The sequence below is a fragment of the Barbatula barbatula genome (genome assembly GCF_947034865.1).
Source record: "Barbatula barbatula genome assembly, chromosome: 1".
NCBI classification, from domain to species: Eukaryota; Metazoa; Chordata; class Actinopteri; order Cypriniformes; family Nemacheilidae; genus Barbatula; species Barbatula barbatula.
This window is the reverse complement of record NC_136766.1, coordinates 36188500-36212927: the sequence shown is the minus strand read 5'-3', so window position 1 is coordinate 36212927 and position 24428 is coordinate 36188500. Positions and strand designations below refer to the sequence as shown.

The window sequence follows — 24428 nt, the reverse complement described above, 5'->3', positions numbered from 1 at the left end:
CAGTAAATTTAGACAACTTCCAAAACAGACTTGAAAAAGGAAACAGGATTTAAGCGAAGACCAAGAGAATATCTCTGTTGTTTGCTGCTGGAATCATTTCTTTAATAACGGATGTTACCTCAGGTCATTACCTCAAAAGTTCTTCCTCAAATCTCATATCAATTCATTCCTAGAGTTTATCCTACAAAATAATTTCTGTGAAAGTCAAACTGTATGTTGAGACTACATAAATCATTTTTGTAGATATAACTACATTGGCAGTTGATCTGTAGTTCCCAGCATGCTTTGCATGCCACTTTACGTGTACTACATGCATCACACTTTTTCACACAATTCTATTCTATCCTATTTTATTTTATTTTTATATCATCTTTCTCCTCGAAGGAGGAGGAGAATAATGAGGGAAGTGAATATGATTGACAGGTGGCTGCATGAGGGCGTGGTTGAGCAGCGAGTGAGAATAACAGATGAGGGTCTGACAGAGACAGTTTTGCTCATTAACCCGGTGAAAGACATTCAGAGAGAGAGAGACACTCATGACACACAGACTATGCAGTCTCTTGGTCAGCGTCACTCTTTCCAACACTTATATCTCTGTTATAGAGGTCAGAGATTATACATTCATTTGATGATAAGAAACTGTGATCTGTCAGCTTGACGTCTGTCCTGCAGTTGATATGAGACATAGAAGTTGAACATTCTGCTTGTAGAGTTTTGTTTGTGATAGAGATGTTGTGGCATATTTGTAAGAGAAGTATTTCCAGGAAGTTGAATGTGGATCTCTGACGCGTTTCATCAAAGTGAAGGAGTGTATTACGATCATGGAAGAACATCCTTGGCTTTGGGTTTGACAGCAACACGCTGACTCTCGCTGAAAGACCTCTTGATGTTTAATTCACGAGAGAACGTGTTTCTTCTTTCCTCATGTAAACTCACAAACGCTCAGATGACTCTCACAGAAACATGATCCTGATGCTTCCGGATGGGTCAACTTATTATATATTGATCACCGTTCATTGTGTGAATGTTGTTGAGAATCACAGTTTAGTGTTGAAACCATTTATTCAATGCCGTACCTTGTAGGCCTACGCTGCAAAAATGAAAATAAATCTCGTTTTTTACATAACAAGCGCAACATAAACCTGTTGATCTGTGAATATTTGAGGACATGTTCCCGCTAGCTGAGGCTTCTGGGATGGAAAGGAGCGGCTGTATTTTCTCTGTATCGTCTGTGATGAAGCATTAGAAAATCACGTTTGCTGATCTTTACCGCTGAACATTTCTATCATCAGAAGAGCAGAAGCGGCTCTGTCAGCGTTTAATCCGCTGAGTTTTCCGGGCTCACAGGCTGCTTTTGACTTTTAATCCGTGTGAAAATGACATCAGCCCACAGTTTCACCGCTGATGTTCACATCAACACCCGCCGACAGCATCCAGACACTCGTGTGAATGTTATTCATGTGAAGGGCAGACATTCGGACCGGCTGAACTTTCATTCACTCGTGTGCTTTATGGAAGAACGGCTCTTATTTTCACGCTAGTTTACAGGCCAGAGAAACATCTCTAATCCTGTGAATTTATCACGCCGCAACAGGATGAAACATTTCGGGGGAGGCGATTTGGAGGCGAATCTATAAAATCGAATCCTATTAAAGCTCATAAACAAGCGAACGGCGCTTCCTACACGCAGCATGAGCGGAAGAGAAATGTGCTCGCTCGCTCTCGCTCTAAATCACGCCTCACGCATGTTTGATGCTTCATGTGTCTGAGAGATGGATCATATTCTGTCTCTGCTGCAGTGCATTCTGGGAGCAGATGAATTGTGTCTGTTTGACTTGTTTTTGTCAAACTTTTTTAACGCGGTAACGTCTGTGAGAAGCTGATCTGATGGAAGACCAACAGATGCTTCTCGCAAACTCACTTTCTTAACGTTACAGAATAGACTGGGTGGAAAACTACATAAATACTTGAAAACGCATTTGCCGGATTAATTGTGACTTGGCAAACATTAAACTCACATATTTCATGGTGGTGAAACAAGCCGTTTACGATGGTCAGACTAGCGCTCATGCCGTTTTGTTTTGCGTGCACAAGTCCAATTTCGAGCGTAAAATACGTTTTTTTGCAAATGTGGCGATATTTCTGATTCAAATGGAAAGCTGAAAACAAGCGCTTCACACAACAGCTTGTAACTGTGAGCAAAAGTCGCCGTAAACTGATGATGTTGGGGAAAGATCACATTACTCCTCTCCTCTCCATCCTGTAGTGTTTCTCGTCTCGTACGTCAGATGCTCAGTTGATGCTCCAGTAAAGTGGTTTTGTATGAATCATGACACGCAGTGAGATTGTAGGTGTTTCTCTTCTCTCTCGTTCACAGCCGGCGGCAGAGATGAACACACGTTCAAAAGTAAAACCCTGTGTGTTTCCATAACCGTCCCGCAGCGTATGATTATACAGCATCACTGAGACACACACCCACCTGTCACCTCCTCACAGTTACCATAGAAACGCTCTTTCACCTCTGACTGACACACATCATATCTGACGGTTAATGAAGGATAATTAACCTGTTTTAAATAAAAGGTTAATTGTCTATCAGAAAGTGATTCATGCTCTTCAGTTTTGTGTGTCAAGTAAACAGATGTGACCCTCACAGACATGACCTGCTATCTGCAAACTCACCCCCGTCTGCCATCGTCTGCACCAACAGATCATCTCGAATGTCCAGCAAACACGAGAATTTGCCTGAAAGAATCTATAACCCAACATCCCTCCTTATTGTGCACATCATATTTTAAGATGAATGTCAATATTACTCTTTTATTTATAACAGAACATGAATATTGTAGTGATTGTGTATCATGAACACTCATCTTTGTGGTAGATTCTTTCGTGCTGTTGTTGTTTCGACTTCTCGCCGTCTCTCTATTCTCTGATGTTCTTTCTTTCATTTTGTCACCCAGCGTTTGTCTGCAGGTCTTGTGAGTTAGTGTAATGGGACCATCCCAGCGTGTCATGGCGGAACATTTCTGAACATTCAGGAAGTAACACACATCATCAGAGAGGGCAGACGACACGGCTGTCTGCGGCGTTTCTGCACCGCTCCGATGCCTCCAGTAACACACCGCTCTGAGAGGAAAATGGAATTCGCCTCAGACAGCGGAAGCCGGATGAGAGCAGCGCCGGGAAGACTATCAATTTCACAGCATCACAAAACAGCTCTCCGGGCGCCGGCGGCGACTGCGTGTGACTGACAGACACAAAACGAGCTCGGCCTCTGCGTGTTCTGTGGAGAATTTCAAAACGTCCACCTGCGGCCGAAGAGTAAAGCCCACGCTTCTCAAAGCAGAAGGAATTAAACCACTTATGAGCCCACACCAGAACCCTAAAAGAGTGCATTTTCTTTTTTAAAAGGGATGCGTTGTGCTCGATTCATCGCTGCACCGAGGAGAAATATCTAACCCTATATTTCATCAATGCAAGTCCAATCCTTGAGTCCCATCAACCTCTTCTCTTGAATATCAATCAAAGGAAGGGTTGGCGATTCTGGACACGAGAACAGTATAACACATACTAACATCGAGCAAAGAGCCACTCCTAGACAGACCCAACGCAACGATGAACATTTTCACAGAAGATATTTATTAATATACGTTTATTTAGACCGCTTTACTTGGACCTTCAAACAGCATAACAAGAAAAATCGTTCTGGAAAGAACCGCTCACCCTGAGCCTTTAAGAGGAACAGTTGGCAAACCACGTAAAAACATTTGATAAATACACATGAAGACTTGTGCACATCACGGCAGTTTCTTTTCAAATGATTATTCTGTTCAATCTTCCAGAAAAAGTCTGATGGAGTTCCAGCGGAGTCCACTATCAGCTGAAACGATCCCAAACGCCTCGGACCGCCACGGGAAAGAAAAAGATCAGCGTTTGACATCTTATTTGAATTACAGGCTGATTTTCTCCCTGCAGGCCAGAGAAACTGTAAAGTTCAACGCTGGATCCCACAACATCTCACTTTTCTCATTACAGCGGTTCGGTCACAGGCGAGCCATCGATGGAGGCGGAACCGCGGGTCGCCGTGTCCTCGTTCTCACACGTTCTCTGGCCAAACTGCCGGCGGAACGCTGACTTGCCACATCTGTTCTCGCTATAATGGATTTGCTTGCCGTTAAGAGGCTGCGGCTCTCCGGGGAAAAAGCTTAATGCCGCTCACTTTCTGCTGCTCTGGTGATTTATTTTGATTAGGCTGATGAAGTCTGCGCTGTTGCCAGCCTGGAATAATCGACACGTTGTGCCGGAGGTCAAAGCGAGCAGCGCAGAGCAGAGCGTTGGATTATAATTCCACGCTGCGCCGCTCAGACGGCGTTACATCGACCTCTAGAAAAGTTGTTAGAGGTCAACACTAGGCTTGGGCCGAATAACGGTTTCAAGGTATACCGAGGAATTAAAATCACGATAGCGTTTCTAAGGTATGAGCTGTGTGTGTGTGTGAGTCGTGTAATGCAACCTTTGGTGTTTAGGCCCAATATACGGGCTATGATAAAATACATTTTTTCAAAGAGTTTTATAATTTGAAGGCTTTATTTTTACCTGACATATATGTTATATGAATGTCTGTTACAAATAAAATGTATTTGTGTCCAGTTGAAAAGTTGTTGTCTGTGGACGTATTTTAGTGTTGTAATTGAAAAATAACGTGACACGTTTGTGAAAGGTTATCATACCGTCAAAATCTCATACCGGCACATGCCATGTCAACATTCATATGCATTTCATGATTTATACTGCGTCTCTATCTGGAGGAAAGACTTCTTTTAAACAACATACAGCCTGAAAACAAGACACATCTGCTTGACAAGCAAAGCCGTACATTACAAAAATTCAAGATTTTGTGACCTCAAAGGCAAAAGTGTTCTTGTTTTAAGACATCATTTTCAGGAGCCAGCGAGTGTTTGGTCGACCAATGGCAGTGTTTCCTGAAATCATCATTTTTGCTGATGCGGATGATGGGAAAGTGTTTTTAAACACGAAAGAGAAATCAGCAGGGGATTGTGGGATTTTGGTACATGAGGGAGGTGAAGTCATTAACCTCATGTCCTCTACCTCTCGCTCACTTTCTCTTTCAAGTCTCTTTCATCAGCTTATTTTCTGGCTCCGTCTCACTGATGTGTGACATAAACCATCACATAAACAGAGAGGAGACTGAAGCACTTAAGAGTCGTGGTCTGTTTAAAGAATACCAGCACATGAATATACCCAGTAATTCAGACTAGAGAAGACATAACCCTCAATCCACATCATACCTGTTAATTGTTATTTTCCAAACCCAAAAGTGCTAAATACTCAACCAAGCAAAAAATACTTTTGTCAACCCTGTTAGAATAGAACATTTGTATGGTCCGTGCGAAAACAATGAATACCTTATTATTTAATAAATGATAGACTGTGTTTACTTTGCAAAATGATCATTATTTTCTTTAAAAAGAAAAAACAAAGACAGTGTTGAAGTTTCGTTCAGAAGAGGCAAAAAGGAAGCGCGGGTGCATAACACTTACATTTTTTAATAGAATTCATTTATAACAAATGGAACTCGTGTCAGAAGTACAGAAGGACGCTTCTCGTACAGATGAATCTTTTCACCACTGGCATCTAAGTAGGAAAATAAAAAGCACTTCGTTCATTCAGAAAAAAATGAAATCAAATAACAGTTTACATTTACAACTAATCAGAGGTAATTTCATGATTTTTTAACAAGCCATTTTTTTCTTTACAATTGAATTGAATTCATTATTTCAGTCTATGCATCCAGATGTGAGATTCACGGGGAGCAGAGAAACACGTTTAGATTTCAGTCTTTCAAGCGGCTGAACGGGGAAGAAGTGAAACTTCCACATCACCTGCTGAAGACGCTGGTTTTGCACCCGATTATACTAGGATTTTTTCTTTTTTTTTTCCGCAAGGACTTCCATCTCTTTTCTGTGTTATTTACATACACACATTTGAAGTTTGAAGGAGATTGGTACCGTCGGGTTCAAGTAAAATCTGTGATGGGACGTGTGAAATCAGCAGGGCAGTGCATAGAGATACAGAGATAAAAAAGTGCAATTCTCCTCATCCTCGCTGCAGCTGAACTCATGCATATTCAAAGAAGATCCAGAACAGCAAAAGAAACCCGTCAGGAGCGCAAGTGACCTCTAGGTGGCGCTGACACTTGACATGGAGCAACGTTGAACAACAACAGCGTTTTGTTGATGAAAACATTTCAAACAAAATTCAACCAAATCAAATTTGGCCATTAAAAAGGGGGAGAATGTCTGGAATGCACATCCACAAAGCCAAAGAAATCATCATATTCTCATCTGCAAACATATCTAGTAGCGTGTCTCAACATCTAGAGCTTGCGATAAAGGATTATTTGTTATTTTAACCAAATGTTTATTGCGACGGCAAGAAATCCTTCCACACCAAAGTCAAAATGTGCAGAACCGCTTGGAAGTTCAAAGATCTCCAAAACACAAACTAAATGGAATTGATAATCACGTTTCTCTTTTCATTCACTGACAGCTACATTGTTCTGAACTGTACTCATGCTGTTTTAGAAATCAGAAGTCACGTTTCTAATTCATAATAGAGAAGAAGAAAATGAACAGCATCGGGCCTTACATTTATTTATTTATAGCTTTCATTGATTTGATTCTTTACCCTTTTTCTCTGAGCCGGATTAAGGCCACAGAAAATAAAAGAGGAACAATGGAATTACCTATTTGCATATATAATTTCATATAATATAAACGTCTGTACGTGTGGGAAGTCAATGGCTAAATACTCTTATATGGACTATACTCAAACTATACACCTTGAGAAATGAATATCGTAGAAAAGAAGAGGCATAAATATAAGGCACTCTAAATGCAAACGAATGAAAACACGGCTCGGTCTGTGTAAATGACCTCTGACCTCTCGTCGAGTTGAATGAATGATGATGATGATGGCCCCCGATATAAAGCACAACATCTGTTTATTGCACAAGAAAAGCTGCGTTTGCACGGTGTCCATCTGTGTGTGTTTGTCCTGCTGATGTGCATTCCAGCGGAAAACCTTCAGTTCCCATCTACACAAATCCATCAGTCCATATATTACAGATTTATATATTTATTTAGATTCATATATTTATATCTCCTCTATAGATCCTCATGACAATTCACTGTTATATAAATAAAGACATCGTATATTTCCCTCTCTCTGCTCGTGGAAGAACTGAGATTTCTGCCCCCCCTCCCCTCACGAGTCATCGCGTGCGTGCGTGTGTGTGTGTATGCGTGCGTTCAGACAGGACTCAAAAGACAAATGGCAGGAGGTGAAGTGGGTCAGGTGATCATCAGGACATCTACAGCGTAAAAAACAAGAAACATGGTCAGAACTGAAGAATCGACTGTGAAAAATGTCCTTAAAATCAAACGGTTTGTGTTATTTCTCGTCTCCAGACATGTCATCTGTGGAGGGGCGGGTGCTTGTGGTTTATAGTTTCTTCACTGATGAAGTCGACTTCTTCAGTGAAATAACTCCTCACGTAGATCGTGGACAGAACAGAAATTCTCTTTACATCGTGTATTGAGCTCCCCGTCTCACAGCGTCTGTGTTCCTCCAGACCGTTTGTTTGTTATTCATGAATCCTCGAAGCAAAGGAAGAAAGGCTCATTCCACACGATGCTTCAACAGTCCGGATTCACCTGTCTGAAATTCATTATTATTACTATTATTTTTCATTGTTTATATTAGATCGAGTGATTTGTCTTGGTCCACCTGGATATTCGTCTGTTATTGTAATTTGAAAGTATTTCTAGCGTTATGTTGCACATCCGACATGTAATCAAGTTGTGGACGAAGAGTTAAAGTTCTTTTCACAAGCAGGTATTTATGGCTCAGAATCGAATGACCTCTGGATGTCCGGCGGTCCATCGCGTCTCCTGACGGCACGCCGAGGATCTTACGTTGCATAGTGGTCGAAGCTCCCGAGGTACTCCAACCCAGCTCTGTAACAAAACTGGTACTGATCCTGAAAGACAAAGAGAGAGATGGGTAAACTTGAACCATCTCAAGCTGAATGAAGACATTCTGGAAGGTAACGGGGTTGATGGTTTGTTGCAATTTGTTGACTATACAAAATCGTAGTAACATCATAATATTGTCTCCCAGCGAACATGAAGCACTTGATTTGTTTTCAGTTTGAAAATGAAATAAATAAATAATCTATCGAATGACTCAAAAATAAAAAAATATGTTTCAGTTTTGAAATCAAGTTTTTAAATACAAAAAGCCTTAATTAATATTCAGTAGAGCAAAGCAACAAATATGAAGCTCACGTAATACGTTCAGAACAGCTTTAGTGGATTTTTCTGCGAATTTAGGGATGCAAGCTACTCTCATCGTCATAGAAACATGAAGGTGGTGATGGCGTGCGACAGGAAGGGCTGCGTGTCGCGGCTCACGAGCGTTGAGAGGTGAAGAGCTGGCATCGTATTCTGCCGAGCGTGAGAGTCGAGCCTCATTACCTCGCTGTCCGCATTGATCGCAGAAAATAATTTCCCCCCATTGACGGCGGCAAAAGGCCATTCTGCGGGTTAGCCGTGAAATTGCTTATCTGAACCAATTTGCATGGCTAACCTGAAGGGTTTGTCATTATAAATGAAAATGAACGCAACAAACTCCATGTCTGTGTTTATTTATCTGAGAGCCGCTGTATTAAAATCAGCGAGAGAATCTGAAGGCATGCAGACGCACAAACTCAGCTAATCCAATCAAATCACACAAAAGTTCACGTGAATTTACTCTCCTGCTGATTCACATCAACACGAAATATCTGTAGACACTCATAAAAATATGACTGAAAGACCCTTGAAACGTTGACACGGTCGGATCCACAGATGAGTTTGAACCCATAAATGTTTATTCTGTTAAGGGGTTAAAGAGGTACATACTTCAGTCTGGACCATTGCTGGCCGCTGCGTCCGTAACATCTTGACCGTCTGGAAGATGTCCACCACACCTTCATACCTCATCCTCTCCAGAACGATACTGAGAGTGATGAAGACTCCGGTCCTCCCCACACCAGCACTGCAAACACACATCACATTTCAAATCCAACACATTTATAGGTCAAAGGTAAGACCACTGACGATGATTGTTTTTACCTGCAGTGGACTGAGATGGGTCCGTCCTGACCGAACTGCTCTTTTGTTTTATGCACTTGGCCGATGAAGTCGATGAACCCTTCGCCGGATTTCGGCACACCCTGTTCCGGCCAATCAGTGAACTGGAACTGCCTGACGGTCCGTGATTGGCCGTCCTGAAAGCACAGCCAAAAGAACACAATGATGAATTCTTTACATACATCACTGACGTGTGAGGGCATTACGTGGGTGTGTCTTACCCTGGCGTCTGTCACTTTAAACTCTCTAAGGATGTACTGAGGCATGTTATACTCTGCCATCGGATCCACAACAAAGTACTGATACCTCGCTGAACGCTCCGCCGGCCAATACTGATGACACTTCTCCTGACGGACGGAGAGAGAGAGACGGGGTCATATCAAATCTCATTTAGTTTGGGCATTCACATCGGTCATAAAGAAAACCGATCCTGATACATACATAAATGTCCTAATGCTCATCCGAATGTTCAAGGACATCAAACAGAAATAAAACACAAAATGAACATCCTTAAAGAGTGTGATGGGATGTAAATGTTGGAGAGACTCACTCTGCCCATCTCTCTGAGTTTGGTCAACATCACTACTATCGTAGAGTTGTGTTCCCATAACATCCGCCAGAAATCTTCTGTGGTTTCAGCTAAAGGACCCTGTGTGGCGATGTAAGCTTTCTGTTGTCTGAAACACACACACACACACAAAACATGAACATCTACACGTACAGACGGACGGATGGATCAGACGGGCTGCCCTGCTCACCTGTATCCATCGATGAAGCTGCCGTTGATGTAGTCTGATCCCTCCACTCCTCTGATTGGCTGTAGACAGACTCGCGTGGACTCGTATGGCATGATGTTCACCAGACGGTTTTTGAATTTGTTACAGGGCAGGTTGGCACTGATGAAGCGGGACGTGTGGGCTTTTGTGTTTGCTAACCGCTGGATGAGAACAACACAATCCACATCGTTATATGCAACACATATTGCTGGAGTTTTTAATGCACTGCTATCCAGACAAAAGAGCTCCGCCCACAAGACTTAATATTCTGCTCTGTAGATGCAACTTGGTCTCAGTCAGTGACAGTCTAGTAGATTTCTTGTACTGTACTTTATCACTCGACAGCCTTAAATGCCATGACCCCTCAACCATTAATTTACTAAATACACCAGAAAATCAAGGTTGCCATAATAACATAGTCGTACCATAGTATCGTGAATGTAATAACATAGTAATAGCCTAACAATACCAGAGTTATAGTATTGTAATACTACCACAACTCTCCTTTTAAAGTCCTGAACAGAAACAGAGTTTAAGTGAATGTTTATCTTCATCTATTCTTTCTTGTGTGTTAAATGAAGAGTACAGATGTCCAGATGTCTGATGAGTAAGGAATAAAGAAGTGTAGCGTGAGAAAGGTAAAGAAAAAGCCACAGGCCCCATGCTGTCTGGTCCACAGTCATGTTTAAGAGTCGTCCAGCGGTGGGTTTGTGGTGAGACAGATTCGGCCAAACCTCAGAGCCTCTCTCAGGACATTCTGATATTTCAGCACTTAAACGCAGTTGTGCAGGACGTGCTCACATTCCCATAGTTAAGCCGGCGCCTTGCTAAAGTCATTTCAGAAGGGTCACAGCTGATGACTGACATCGGCAAATATGAGGCTCTGAGTAACGGTAATAAAATGATTTTGTTTGGAACGACCCGACTCATTGTGTAATATTCAGGAGTGTTCTAATGAACCTCTTCAATGTCATGTTTTCCTCATCAGACAAATGCGGTCTTTAATAAACAAATGTACCTTAAACTCCAGTTCCATTCCAGTGACGTTCTCTCCGGACTCGATCTGTGTGAGCTTCTGGATGTAGGCATATAGATTCCTGGCGGGAACTTCAGTGGTTCCGCAGGTCACGGCCTCCTGCAGCGCGTCGTGAATGAAGACGTACTGATCTTCTGTCTGCACCATGTAGTTTCTCTGAGCTCTCATGAGCGTCACGTGACCGTAGATGTCCACCGTCTTCTCGTGTTTGATGCGCTCCATCATGGCGTCGATCACGATGAAACAACCCGTCCGACCCACGCCGGCACTGCACGTCCGAGAGAAGAAATCATTACCCGTCACATATAAACCTGATGCATTCGTGTCATTCACTGTTACCGACTATAAACTAGAGCTACATGAACTACATGTTCAAGAACTTAATACTCTTGAAAAAAGTAATTTGATAGTTAGGGTTATGAATGAATTCTGATGTGCTAAAGTGTGCAGGTGTAAACGGGATGAGATGTTGATTTCACAGGACGATCTGGAGTTGAATGATGTTTGATCTCTAGGAGAACTCTCAACGTGAGATTCAAACCGATCCGAAAGGACCAGCACATCAGCAGCTCTCTCTGTGTCCTCTGTGACATCAATCATGCAGTTGGTTGGTCTTTCTGTTTGTGTTGAGTAACGTCTGACCGCACACGCTTCGCGGTGACCCGCGGGTTACAGTAAACGGGCGTCTCAACAAACATCACCTCCCAGAGACAGAACATCACACGGCAAATTCTCTTCAGTGGCATACGAGAGCGAGCGGCTGTACGTCAGTTGAATAGTTAAAGAGCAGTAATGTTTTTCCAGTTAATGACCCGCACCAGCGGCTCAACCGCCGGCCTTTTCTTTAGTACGACAAACAGCAGCGTATAATCTCCATGTCACCCCAACAGCTTAAAAACTTTACGAAAGACGCACAAACTTTCTGACGCCGCCGACGGAATGAAAGAGGGGATTTTTTTGTTAATGGTCAGATGATGAGCGCTCCGGCTGGGCGGATGCTGTTTTGGAATGGATTAAAGTCTGCCGTTATCTGATTTCAGCCCAAAGGAATTCAAAGTCGCCGTCCCAGTGAATGATATTAATTCCTGCATTCAGCCAGAGAGAAGCGACGGCGAAGAAGGATTTTTCAATTTCTAGCATTCCGCTGGGAGCTGTAATTAACTGCAGTGTGTGTTATTTTAAGGGTGCACTAATCCGTGTTTTCTATCTGGCATTTTTTGGACGGAAGGTCTCTGTCGCTACGCTTCGTGTTTTTCTGCTTTCGCTTAGAGGAAAATTGAAGACATGTTTTCAAATCAAATGCAAAAAGCACATCATGTTCACGAAGTGTGATATAAAAATATACGCTTGTACGTGAATTATTCTTTTATCATTTGATATTTAACGTCACTTCTTGTTTCTTTGAATAATACTCGATAAAGATAATGTGTTTGTATTTTAGGCTCAGAACACCAACCTGCAGTGCACCACCATGGGTCCGGCGTCCGGAGGGTTGCAGGATTTCACCCTGCGCAGGAACGCCAGGAACGGTGTGGGATGTTCGGGAACGCCGTGATCCGGCCAGGCGGTGAACTGAAACTGTCGTACCTCTCTCTTTTCACTGGAGCCATTCTGAACACAACCGTTTAAACACGTCAGATCTCAGATGAAGACTTGCGAGATGCGAGACCGATTTCTTTCACGTTTACCTTGTAAAGCGCAAATGTCCTGACGCAGTACGTGGCTAACTCCACCGTGTCCAGCAGTGTGACCTGAATGAGTCCGTATGTTTCTGTTCCTCTGTTGGGCCAGTACTGGTCACACTTCACCTACACAAACACGTTAGACACACTCAAGTTTATTTCATTCAACACGCTAATGTGTCGACATTAGTTTTACGGTACAGATGCTGCGCTGTCATGAGAAGAAGAAACAAGAGAGAATTGGAACGAGAGAGCCGTCACACGTATGTGAATTCAATCTCCTCACTTACATTAAACGGCGCACCAACCCGTAAGACAACGAGAAAAAAAAATCAAGGATCTGTCTGAATGACAGAAATGACTTGATTCATCTGAAAAAATCTCCACGCTGAGCTCATTAAAATTCATCCAGTCGAGACATTTGAGACAAACACGAGACCTCACCGAGATTCAGCTCCAATATTACTTCATAGTAATGATTATTATTATTGTTCTTTGCATAAATATTCTTCATTTCAAAATAAATAAAGTTGAATACTATGTGTCCCTTTGTCATTAGGAATAATTTTCTTTATTCATCAAACACCGTTTTATTTCATTATTACTATAATACACATTTGTTTTGCAGACGAATGCATTTATTTATTTGTGTAAAAGTGAAAAACACTAAAACAAAACAATAAAACAGTTTAAAGTCCCAGTGAAATAAAAATGACAAACAGATTATCAATGTGGGTCATTCTCTTCATGAGCTTCATGTACCTTCGTAATCTTTAGTTTATATATGAAAATGCACTTCAGCCCCAAAATGATTTAAATTAGATGGCTTGGGCGGAGCATCCATTAACTCCTCCCCTTCAACTCTCAGTCTGCTGCTAGTTCCTTTGCAAAATGCAACGGCTGTTTTTACACATCCAATCAATTTGCAGTAAAAAACACAAGCCGCACCCCCTCATTTTCTCCTTTTGAAATTCCTTTTCAACAGGAAATGTGTCAGAATGCGAAAGTAAAGACGATCGCAACTTCCGGTTCACTGGGACTTTAACATTAATAGATATCAGTCATATGAAAACTATATTAATCTGGTGATGAGTACACATTCTTAACCAATGAAATCAAGTGATGAGCGATGATGTCAGACTTTGTGTCATACCCTTGATCTTTCTTCTAGTTTTGTCATCATGACGATATTTGCGCTCCGCTGCTCCCAGATCATACGCCAAAACTCACCGAAGGTCTCCGGCAGAGGCCCTTGAGTGGCGATATAAGCGTTCTGTTTTCTGTAGCCGTCAACGTAGTTTGAGTTGATGTAGTCGCTACCGGGAATACCTGCAAACAAACAAAAACCCACAAGTAAATAAATAAAACATGCTTTTGTAAGGACATTTTTATTAAGACACAACTCTTTTGGACAAAAAGCTTTAATGAAAGGATTGAAATAATCTAACACAACGGTCTGTTTGTCTAGTGAATGTGATCACATGGATTATGATTTTCTGACAGTAAACAATCGTCATCATCCTCATGATTCCATGAACTTTATATTCTTCAATCTATAAATAAAGTCAGTCAGTGTGTGTCAATGCTGCGACACACACACTTGCAGAAGAGAGATAAGCCTCGCTCGCCCGCTCACAGCTGAATTATTTCATTCTCTGACTGTGACTGACAAGACACAAAACACATTCATTTTCTTCCTCATTTCTCCTAGCAAACACAATATGGCCATCATTACTTTAATCCCACAACAACGCTTCCTTCAATCCCACAATGCATTGTGAAAGTTTAGGTTTCTTTGAGATCCTCAAACTGAAGCTCTACACACATATAGTCTCTCATTTTGTTTATTAATATCACAGATTGACTGTGTGTGTGTGACGCACCGTCGATGGCAGACAGCAGGACTCTGGAGTGATCGTAAGCGATGACGTTGGCGTATCTGTTCTTGGGTTTGTTCACCTCCAGGTTGGAATGTTCCCATGTGAACTGCTGACCGGGATCAATGGACTGAAAGTCAGAAATATGATTGTGTTATTACACAACAACTCCACACATCCATCATGAGAGGATTAAGAGACAACTGAACAGTGTGTAAATGTATTTAAAGATGTGTAAATTCATTTTTTATTTTAAACGTTCTGAACCGCATGAGAGAGAGAGAGAGAGAGAGATTTTTTATGACAGTAAAATGACTCTCTATCTCAGTAGATCCAAACCTGACACAGAGGCATCAAAACAAACTCACCTCCGTACCCTACTGACACTGACACTGACACTGACACGACACTGACACTGACACGACACTGACACTGACACTGACACTGACACTGACACTGACACTGACACTGACATGACACTGACATGACACTGACACGACACTGACACTGACACGACACTGACACTGACACGACACTGACATGACACAACACTGACACTGACACTGACACTGACACTGACATGACACTGACACTGACATGACACTGACACTGACACTGACACTGACATGACACTGACACGACACTGACACTGACACGACACTGACACTGACACTGACACGACACTGACACGACACTGACATGACACTGACACTGACACGACACTGACACTGACACGACACTGACACTGACACTGACACTGACACTGACACGACACTGACATGACACAACACTGACACTGACACTGACACGACACTGACACTGACACTGACACTGACACGACACTGACACTGACACTGACACTGACATGACACTGACACTGACATGACACTGACACTGACACTGACATGACATGACATGACACTGACACTGACATGACATGACATGACATGACACTGACACTGACACTGACACTGACACTGACACTGACATGACACTGACACTGACACTGACACGACACTGACACTGACACTGACACTGACATGACACTGACACTGACACTGACACTGACATGACACTGACACTGACATGACACTGACACGACACTGACACGACACTGACACTGACACGACACTGACACGACACTGACACGACACTGACACTGACACGACACTGACACGACACTGACACTGACACTGACACTGACACTGACACGACACTGACACGACACTGACACTGACACTGACACTGACACGACACTGACACTGACACTGACACTGACACTGACATGACACTGACACGACACGACACTGACACTGACACTGACACTGACACGACACGACACTGACACTGACACTGACACTGACACGACACTGACACTGACACGACACTGACACTGACACGACACTGACACGACACTGACACTGACACGACACTGACACTGACACGACACTGACACTGACACGACACTGACACTGACACGACACTGACACTGACACGACACTGACACTGACACGACACTGACACTGACACTGACACGACACTGACAGGACACTGACACTGACACGACACTGACACGACACTGACACTGACACTGACACGACACTGACACGACACTGACACTGACACTGACACGACACTGACACTGACACTGACATGACACTGACACTGACACTGACACTGACACGACACGACACTGACACTGACACTGACACGACACGACACTGACACTGACACTGACACTGACACGACACTGACACGACACTGACACGACACTGACACTGACACTGACACGACACTGACACTGACACTGACACGACACTGACACTGACACTGACACTGACACTGACACTGACATGACACTGACACGACACTGACACGACACTGACATGACACAACACTGACACTGACACTGACACTGACACGACACTGACACTGACACGACACTGACACTGACACTGACACAACACATCACAACACTGACACAACACGACTCAACACAAAACTGACACGACACTGACACAACACATCACAACACTGACACAACACGACTCAACACAACACTGACACAACACTGACACAACACCACACAAACACAACACTACACAAACACAACACTGACACTGACACAACACAACACAACACAACACTGACACAACACGACTCAACACAAAACTGACACAACACAACACAACACAACACTGACACAACACGACTCAACACAAAACTGACACGACACAACACAACGAGACAACACTGAAACAACACAACACAAGCTGACACTATATGACAGGATCCTGTCACCCTCACTGACAACATTCATCAATACTTTTCTCTTTTCTCTTTATGTTCAGGTGTATATAGATACTTACTTTTGTTTTTATCTAAATCTGTATTTGTGCATGTCTATATTTAATTTTCCATATATTTATATTTAATCCCTCTTTTTATTCATTCAGTTATAACTGCTTCATAATGCATTTGTAAATGACTTATTAATCATTAATGAACACATTTATAAATGCTTTATAAAGGGTAGCTTCATGTAAAGTGTTACCATTTTTCCTGTGCTTTGGCAATGTAAAGTTTGTTTTATAATGCTAATAAAGCTTCTTTGAATCTTGAGAGAGAGAGAACAGGTGTTCTTGTGAAAGAGGTTTTGTGAGTGATATGACCTCAGCGTCAATCTTATGTGCAGTTTGCAATTTTTCCCATTTACTTTAATAATGAAATTATTCAGTCTCGGCAGTGTCTTTTGAAAATGAAAAGATGATACGCATCTGCCTGCCAGCGCCTCGCAGCGTTGACAAATTTCAAATTACAGTTTTCAGAGGAGCTGTCGAATGAATGAAAATTGGTCCCGTAAGCGAAAAGGGGACAGTAATGTCTTCATGGCTTGAATAGATTTTAAAGGATCACGCGGAGATGTGCTCTCTCTCAAACGCTGCTTTTGTCCGCCGATGTGCCCTTTCAGACGACAGCTAACAAATCTCTGCTCCACTTGGACAAATTACAGTCAACAAAACAAACAATAATCGTCCACACGATTTCATACAGGTCTGTCTATTTCAGAAGAAATCGCTCACATTTGTTTGTCTAAACATTACACCAAGGTGAAAAATCATAAATGTACAGCAAGGTTATATTTCACTAAATACGATAAATGTGTCCAGATCTGCTGAGTTGTGTAAAAGTGTCTCAGAATGAGAATTCACTCTTGTGTGTGTGTTGGCAGAGCTCCACATGTGACCTCATGTTCAGTCACCACAGACCGACGGAAGCCAACGGCTCTCAAAAGAGCAATGGACACCCTTTCTCACGCTCGCTGTCTAAAGATCCGGCACTGACCATCTGCTTCTCAACACAACAAAACTACTCTCTCTCTCTCTCTCTCTGTCTGTCTCTCAGTCAGAAATGGTTGTGTCATTAACCACTAGAGAAGAACCGTAGATCACACGACGGATGACATCACAAAACGAGTAATGCAGTGTTTCTGAGATCTCATGGCGATGACACGTCTCTTGTTGGTGAGATAAGGAGATCACATGGAGCTGACCTTTCCTGCAGCGACGTGTGTTAAATGACACCTGACATACAGACAGCAGATGCTCACTGATAACATCACGACTGAACCAGCGTCAACACAACACCCCCTACATGCTATGTCTGTGTCTCACCGCAAGACTAATGAAATCACACACATACAGATACAAAAACACAACACACACATTTGAAACGCAAACACACACACACACACAAACATGTGAAAGTCACTGTGCTTAACCGTGTGTTTGTTCCTAAGAAGAGCATTACGCAGTGGTTTAGGTGTAGTTGCTAGGGTGTTTCTGGAGGTTGCTAGGGCATTAATGTCCAGTTGCTATGGTGTTCTAGTGGTTGCTAGGGCATTAATATCCAGTTGCTAGAGTGTTCTGGTGGTTGCTAAGGCATTAATGTCCAGGTGCCAGGGTGTTCTGGTGGTTGCTAAGGCATTAATGTCCAGTTGCCAGGGTGTTCTGGTGGTTGCTAAGGCATTAATGTCCAGTTGCCAGGGTGTTCTGGTGGTTGCTAGTGTGTTAAGTGTAAATCCTCATGCACTGTATAAGTGTCTCTGACTCAAGAAAGGAAACAGTTGACGGTTACCTCATACTCCTGTGAAAACTTCAAGTTGTCGTTGGCTTTCAGACGCTCGATGTGATCGGCTAACTCCATGACAGGAATGGGAGGGTGGCTGGCCATCCCTGCAGAGAGAAGATAAACACACAAACGGTCCTGACGTTAGCGCAGACACATCCAACACAGACATTAGATGATCATTATAGAGGATGGAGAGTTTTTGTGTTGGCCTGTATGATTGGACGAAGCAGTCACATGCTGGAAGAGGATGAAGACAGAAGCCGCACAAGACCATCTCTAATGAACAGAAGAATGTTATTTTCTTCATATTCCGCAAGCGTTAGCAAACACGCTGAAGAAATGAAAGACATTCTAACATTAAGGGCTGAATATCACAGCTGACGATGAGTCTACAGGATGTGACATAACAAACCCCGCCTCCTGCGCCGCGTGAGTGAAAGCGTAGCGAGAAGACGAAGCCAATGCAGATGATGGAAATGAAGAAACACAGCGGCGTATGTAGAAACAAGAGTGACTAACTTGACAAATGAAGGTTACTGGGGTAAACCGAAGCGGTTGAACCTGCGGAGGGAAAGGGGACGGCCGTAAATCATACGCAGCTGACACGCTAAAACAAGCGAATGTGATGATCGCTAGCTATCCAAGCGAAAAACAGATACAAGATGTAGAAACATCAGCTCTCAGCTAGAGCTGTCACCATATACCGTGATATGAATCACCCCATCAATGATATTGTGTTACTGCTACACGTATATGATGATAATTCAGTGGCTTATAGTCAACGAAAATTAGTCGAAACATTTCTCTTTGATAGTGACACAAATCAAATATAGCCCGAAATATAACGTGAAAAAATGAACAACTAAATCAACCAAAACCTTAATTAAAATAAATAAATACAACTTTTATAGCAAATTAAAAGCCATTATTACACGGCTCATTGGAATGCTTGATTCTGATTGGCCAGTTGCAGCATTTGCAGGTTCGTTATTCTCAGATAACAACCGCTCAAAACTAATAACACACGGTAATCCAGATGCAGCAAATCATTATAATAATTAAAATAATTATTTGACAAATTAAATATGAATATGTCTGTTAATAACATATATGACATTATATTTACAAATGATTAAACCAATTTGCCTGTTCCTGACATTTGAACATCGTTTTTTTCTTTAAAACCCAAAGTAAACGTTCTCACAGAAGATCTGCATTCGGATAAAATGAGCTAATAAAATATTTCAAATTCACATTTCATGTCCAGTGTTTTCTCATGTGGGAAGTAGCCGTGAGATAAGCGGAATAATGTACAAGCAGCTGTCTGTTATCATGAAATAATCCGCTTCACGTCCTGATCACACTGAAGGGGTTATTTCTGACATAACCACCAACTGCTGTACATTATCCCTCACATGATAAAATGTCAAAATCAAATAACTAAATAGCTAAAAATGAAACAAAAAGAAACCACAAAAGGAAACAAATTTTTTTTTTAGTTTTTTAGAGTCACAGTGGTTACAAACTCTCTCACTTCATTCATATTAATACAGAAAATCAAAGATGGATTTGAGCGATAGCATTATTTATTAGCATCACGCCCATGATTATGGAGTCATATGTAAATCTGATATTGTGACAGCTCTAATCTCTACTTTCATTGGTTAGTAATAAACAGATAACATATGACAATGTATGGAAATGAAGATGAGCGCACAACAAACCCAAAAGACACAAAGCTATGGCATGGACAAGAGAAAGGTGTGATGATATCAGGCATGTTTATATGTTTGGACTGGTAATGTATGATAGTGGTAACGCGTGAGCACGTGTCGGGATGAGAGCACGCGTGTGTGGAGGAGATGAGGCTCTCTGACAAGCGGTTTGCATAACAACAGGCTGCGTGTCGCATCGCCGCTCTCAGAGAAAAGAGGCCGTACGAGCACACGCACGCATGCACACGCGCCTCTTTCATCTGCGCTCTGATAGAAGAGGGCATTAGCTAATGGAGGCAGCGGGAGAGAGCTGCCATCCACCGCCTCTCAAGACCCATTACCAGCCGCACTGACAATGAAACTGCCATTCCACCAAACCACATCAAGCACCCTCAAGATGAAAATTGAGATGAGGGGGGACCGTATGACAGGCATCAAGGGTCTGAGAGAGCCGGGCTAATGCAGAGACACACAGAGAGAGATCTGAGGAGAAAATGGAGGACGCTGATGCTTCTCCAAGAGCCTGAGAGTCGTGGAAATAAAGAGACGGAGAATATCGCTCTCCAAACACGAGAACACAAACCCTGTTTATATCACCACGCCGCTGCCTGCGTCACAGACAAAACTCAAAACCGTTCTCAAGATAGTTTCTAGTTTCATCAACCTCGTCATTTGTTCATCACAGGTCTCTCGGATCACGGCCATCTAAATGATAATCTTCAGCTTTAAAGAGGTCATTCAGACAAAAAAATAACACGAATCGTGTCGATGTCAAACCTGTACGAGTTTGTTTCTCCTTCAGAACACAAAAGATGATATTGTGTAGAACTCTTTGGACTTCCGTTGTAGGAACACGGAGACATTTCTCAAAATATCTTCTTTTGTGTCACACTGAAGACTGGCACGCAGATTAACAACCACGTGACAGAGAACACATGATGACCGAATTTCTACTTTACAAAATGACTGATAGTAAATTCAAGCTATACAGTTACATCTGTGTTTATATCTGAAAACTGAACCCTGGACACATCAACAGTTTTTCCCGAGATGTAAAATATTGTGTGTCAGAACCGGGACACGCCAGACTGTTAAATCTTCAGACATCAGGACAGATTCAGATGATAATCCTGTGAACACACACACACACCTGCCGATCTTTCAAGACATGTTTGAGATGTTAAAGAACACAACATCCGGTTGGTGAAGCTCGCTCTCATTGTCTGTCTTGTCTACTGTTCGCCGCATGGGATCAGACGTAAGATTATCATCATGACAGCACACAGTAGAGGTCAGTGGTATCGAGTCACGGCTCGCTCATGCAAACCGGTCTGATATTCATCAGCATGTCTTAAACGTTGAGGTTTTATGAGAATGTGCGACTGAAACTCAAGGCTTTTGCTGTTGTTGTTGATGATGGTGGTCAGAGGTTCTCACCGGGTGTTTGGAAGTTCAGACGGCGTAACTCCACTGGGTCTGTGGGGTGATGACACGGCATTTCTTTACCACTGGGCAAACTGCCCTTCCTGGCTTCTGACTCCGCCCTTTTCCTGTAAAACACACAACATTCACTTACACAGAAATCAACTCTCGGCATAAACACACTCATATCATTCATCCACATGACGTCTGTCTGTCTCTTACCGGTCTGGTTGACTGCTCCAGTGAAAGCCACAGATGAGAGAGGAGTGTTAGTATAAGACATCACGCACATTGAACTGAATTCTGAATGATTTATTTCTTAAACATCAACCTTTAACTAATTCAAACGTATGTAATCATTTCTGTATGTTCCGAAAATAAAGGAAAACGGAATAAATCGCTCTCTAAATTATGACACCGTGGGCCCTATCGTACACCCGGCGCAAGTGTTTTAGCTAGTTTCAGCCCGACGCGGATCTCGTTGTTTTAATATGTGCGTGTTGGTCTATAAAAGAGGTGTGATCAGGCACATTGTTGGCGCGAACAGAAAACAGACTGCGCCATAGACCGACTCAAACCTGCTCTAAAGTCAACGGTGCAATATTTGTTTAGTTATTTAAAGAGCGCGTTAAGAATATGAGGCTATAGGAAACATTCTGCTTATTACACACACAGGGACATGCAGAAGTTTCCTCTCTGGAGAAGTGTTGCTCTTAACAATTCCGCCGTGTGAATAGTGAATCCGTCATGACCGAGCGCAACTGGCTCTTTAAGGGAATGGAAGATGACACTCTGATTGGTTTACTGCACGCTACACCCATCACTCATTAAGAGCATCAGGACAACCCGTTTAGATCACGTGCCCGGGAGCGCACCGACCGTTTTCACGCCGTTAAACTAGCAAACGTGGATTCGGACACGCCTCAGAACACCTGCGTCGTGCACTTTAAACCATGAGCTTAGATCCTGAAAATAGCTCCCTAAATGTCTGATTGTGGAAAAGTAAGGAATAAAGAGAGCTAAACCCCTAAAGCAGTGAAAGCAAAAGCCAGGCATGACATGATTATATATGTTGACAGCAACAGAGTTAAACCGACATCATATCATCACGGCTTTACAAAACGGATCTCACAGTTTTATTTTTGTCTGGTCATGTCATATATACAGTAGACAATCATAACAGCGCTATAAATCAAAACCAGTCCTGCCGTTTCCAGGCTTGGGAATCAACATTTCAAAAAAGAGCATTTCTGTGTTTGGATTGATCTGTATTATTATGGGATGAGATGTGTCTATGACGTGTGTTTCTCCACAGTTTCTACCTCTTGTAGAGCAGGATGGCGATGACGATACAGATGATGAAGATGACAGCGAGCACAGGACCCACGACCCAGATCAAGCCCTCCTCTTCATCTATGATGGGCTGTGGATCCATGTCTGCAAACACCACCGGGTCAGAATACGGACTCGCTGCGTACAACATCTGCAAGAAACAAACAGAAAGAACAGTTATATACTGTCAAGAAAGTGCAATAGTCTGTTATTTTTGCTTATTTCTTATATCACGGACTGGTTGCAAGATTGTTATTCATTTATGTTTTAGTAATGGCTTATATGCACAGTTATTATTATTCATGTGTGGGTGTGGCTACCCCTGGAAGGAGGAGTGAAACAGGACAGTTGTATGCGCATGTGCTGATGAAGGATGAACTTGTTTACTTTAAAGGCTTGTGGTCGGGTTAAGTTCGTTCAAGGACACCACGAGCTATAAGAGACAGAAGAACTGACAGCCAGACCTTCAGTATACCCGACGCTAGAAGCCCAGCTGATGATAAAAAGCCCAGAAGCTGAATACAACTTTGTGTGAAACCATAGTTATTGTATTTAATATAATATTTGTTGAATATTACGTAAGGTTAATGGGTTATAATGCAGGACGTGGAGACCAAGAACCACCTGATGCGAAGCGTTCAAATCCTTTAATGCACGGCTAGCTGTGGATTATCCCTCTTATATCATGGCCATTAGCCAAGTTAAAGCTGTTATTGATGTTTACAGTGTAGCTTTAGATTGAACCGCTGATAATGACAGATATTCTCCTCAGTTCATTTTGAATGTGATCGAACTGACTGGAGCTTCCCGTGCGTTACAGGGTTTTAATGCACAACCTCCAGCCAATCAGAATCCAGTATTCAAACAGACCATGATATAATTGACTTTAAAAGTTTGTTATAAAAAGAAAAGTAACCAACTAAAATAATTTGTAATGTTTACTAAAATTGCCAATTGCACATCGAGTCCGATATTCGTGTCTGAAATAAATATGACCTCACGTTGTTTCAATCACAGCTAGACACTGCCTCCCATATTTTCATCCAAAACAATTCAGACTGGGATCCATTTTCTGTGTTTTTCACATCTGCAGCGAGCATATTCTCTCTCTCTCTCTCTCTCTCTCTCTCTCTATGTCTCTCTCTCAATGTCTCTCTCTCTCTCTCTCTCTCTCTCTCTGTCTCTCTCTCTCTCTCTCTCTCTCTCTCTCTCTATGTCTCTCTCTCAATGTCTCTCTCT

At 42.4% G+C, this 24428-nt stretch overlaps 1 protein-coding gene across 1 annotated transcript in view; it reads right to left on the bottom strand.

Moving 5' to 3' along the window:
• Positions 1 to 5551: 5551 nt before the first annotated feature.
• LOC306901796 (receptor-type tyrosine-protein phosphatase delta-like) overlaps positions 5552 to 24428 on the bottom strand; it is a gene marked incomplete at its 5' end in the record, with an annotated part of 24620 nt that continues 5743 nt past the window's right edge. The window contains 15 exons of the mRNA XM_079469887.1: positions 5552 to 8065; positions 8988 to 9123; positions 9201 to 9355; positions 9440 to 9565; positions 9769 to 9895; positions 9977 to 10155; positions 11013 to 11298; positions 12487 to 12641; positions 12719 to 12838; positions 13866 to 14041; positions 14596 to 14719; positions 18727 to 18824; positions 19240 to 19281; positions 21873 to 21985; positions 23180 to 23340. Of these exons, the coding sequence (XP_079326013.1) occupies positions 7997 to 8065; positions 8988 to 9123; positions 9201 to 9355; positions 9440 to 9565; positions 9769 to 9895; positions 9977 to 10155; positions 11013 to 11298; positions 12487 to 12641; positions 12719 to 12838; positions 13866 to 14041; positions 14596 to 14719; positions 18727 to 18824; positions 19240 to 19281; positions 21873 to 21985; positions 23180 to 23340 (2067 nt within the window). The 3' untranslated portion in view covers positions 5552 to 7996. The remainder of the gene's footprint in view (positions 8066 to 8987; positions 9124 to 9200; positions 9356 to 9439; positions 9566 to 9768; positions 9896 to 9976; positions 10156 to 11012; positions 11299 to 12486; positions 12642 to 12718; positions 12839 to 13865; positions 14042 to 14595; positions 14720 to 18726; positions 18825 to 19239; positions 19282 to 21872; positions 21986 to 23179; positions 23341 to 24428) is intronic.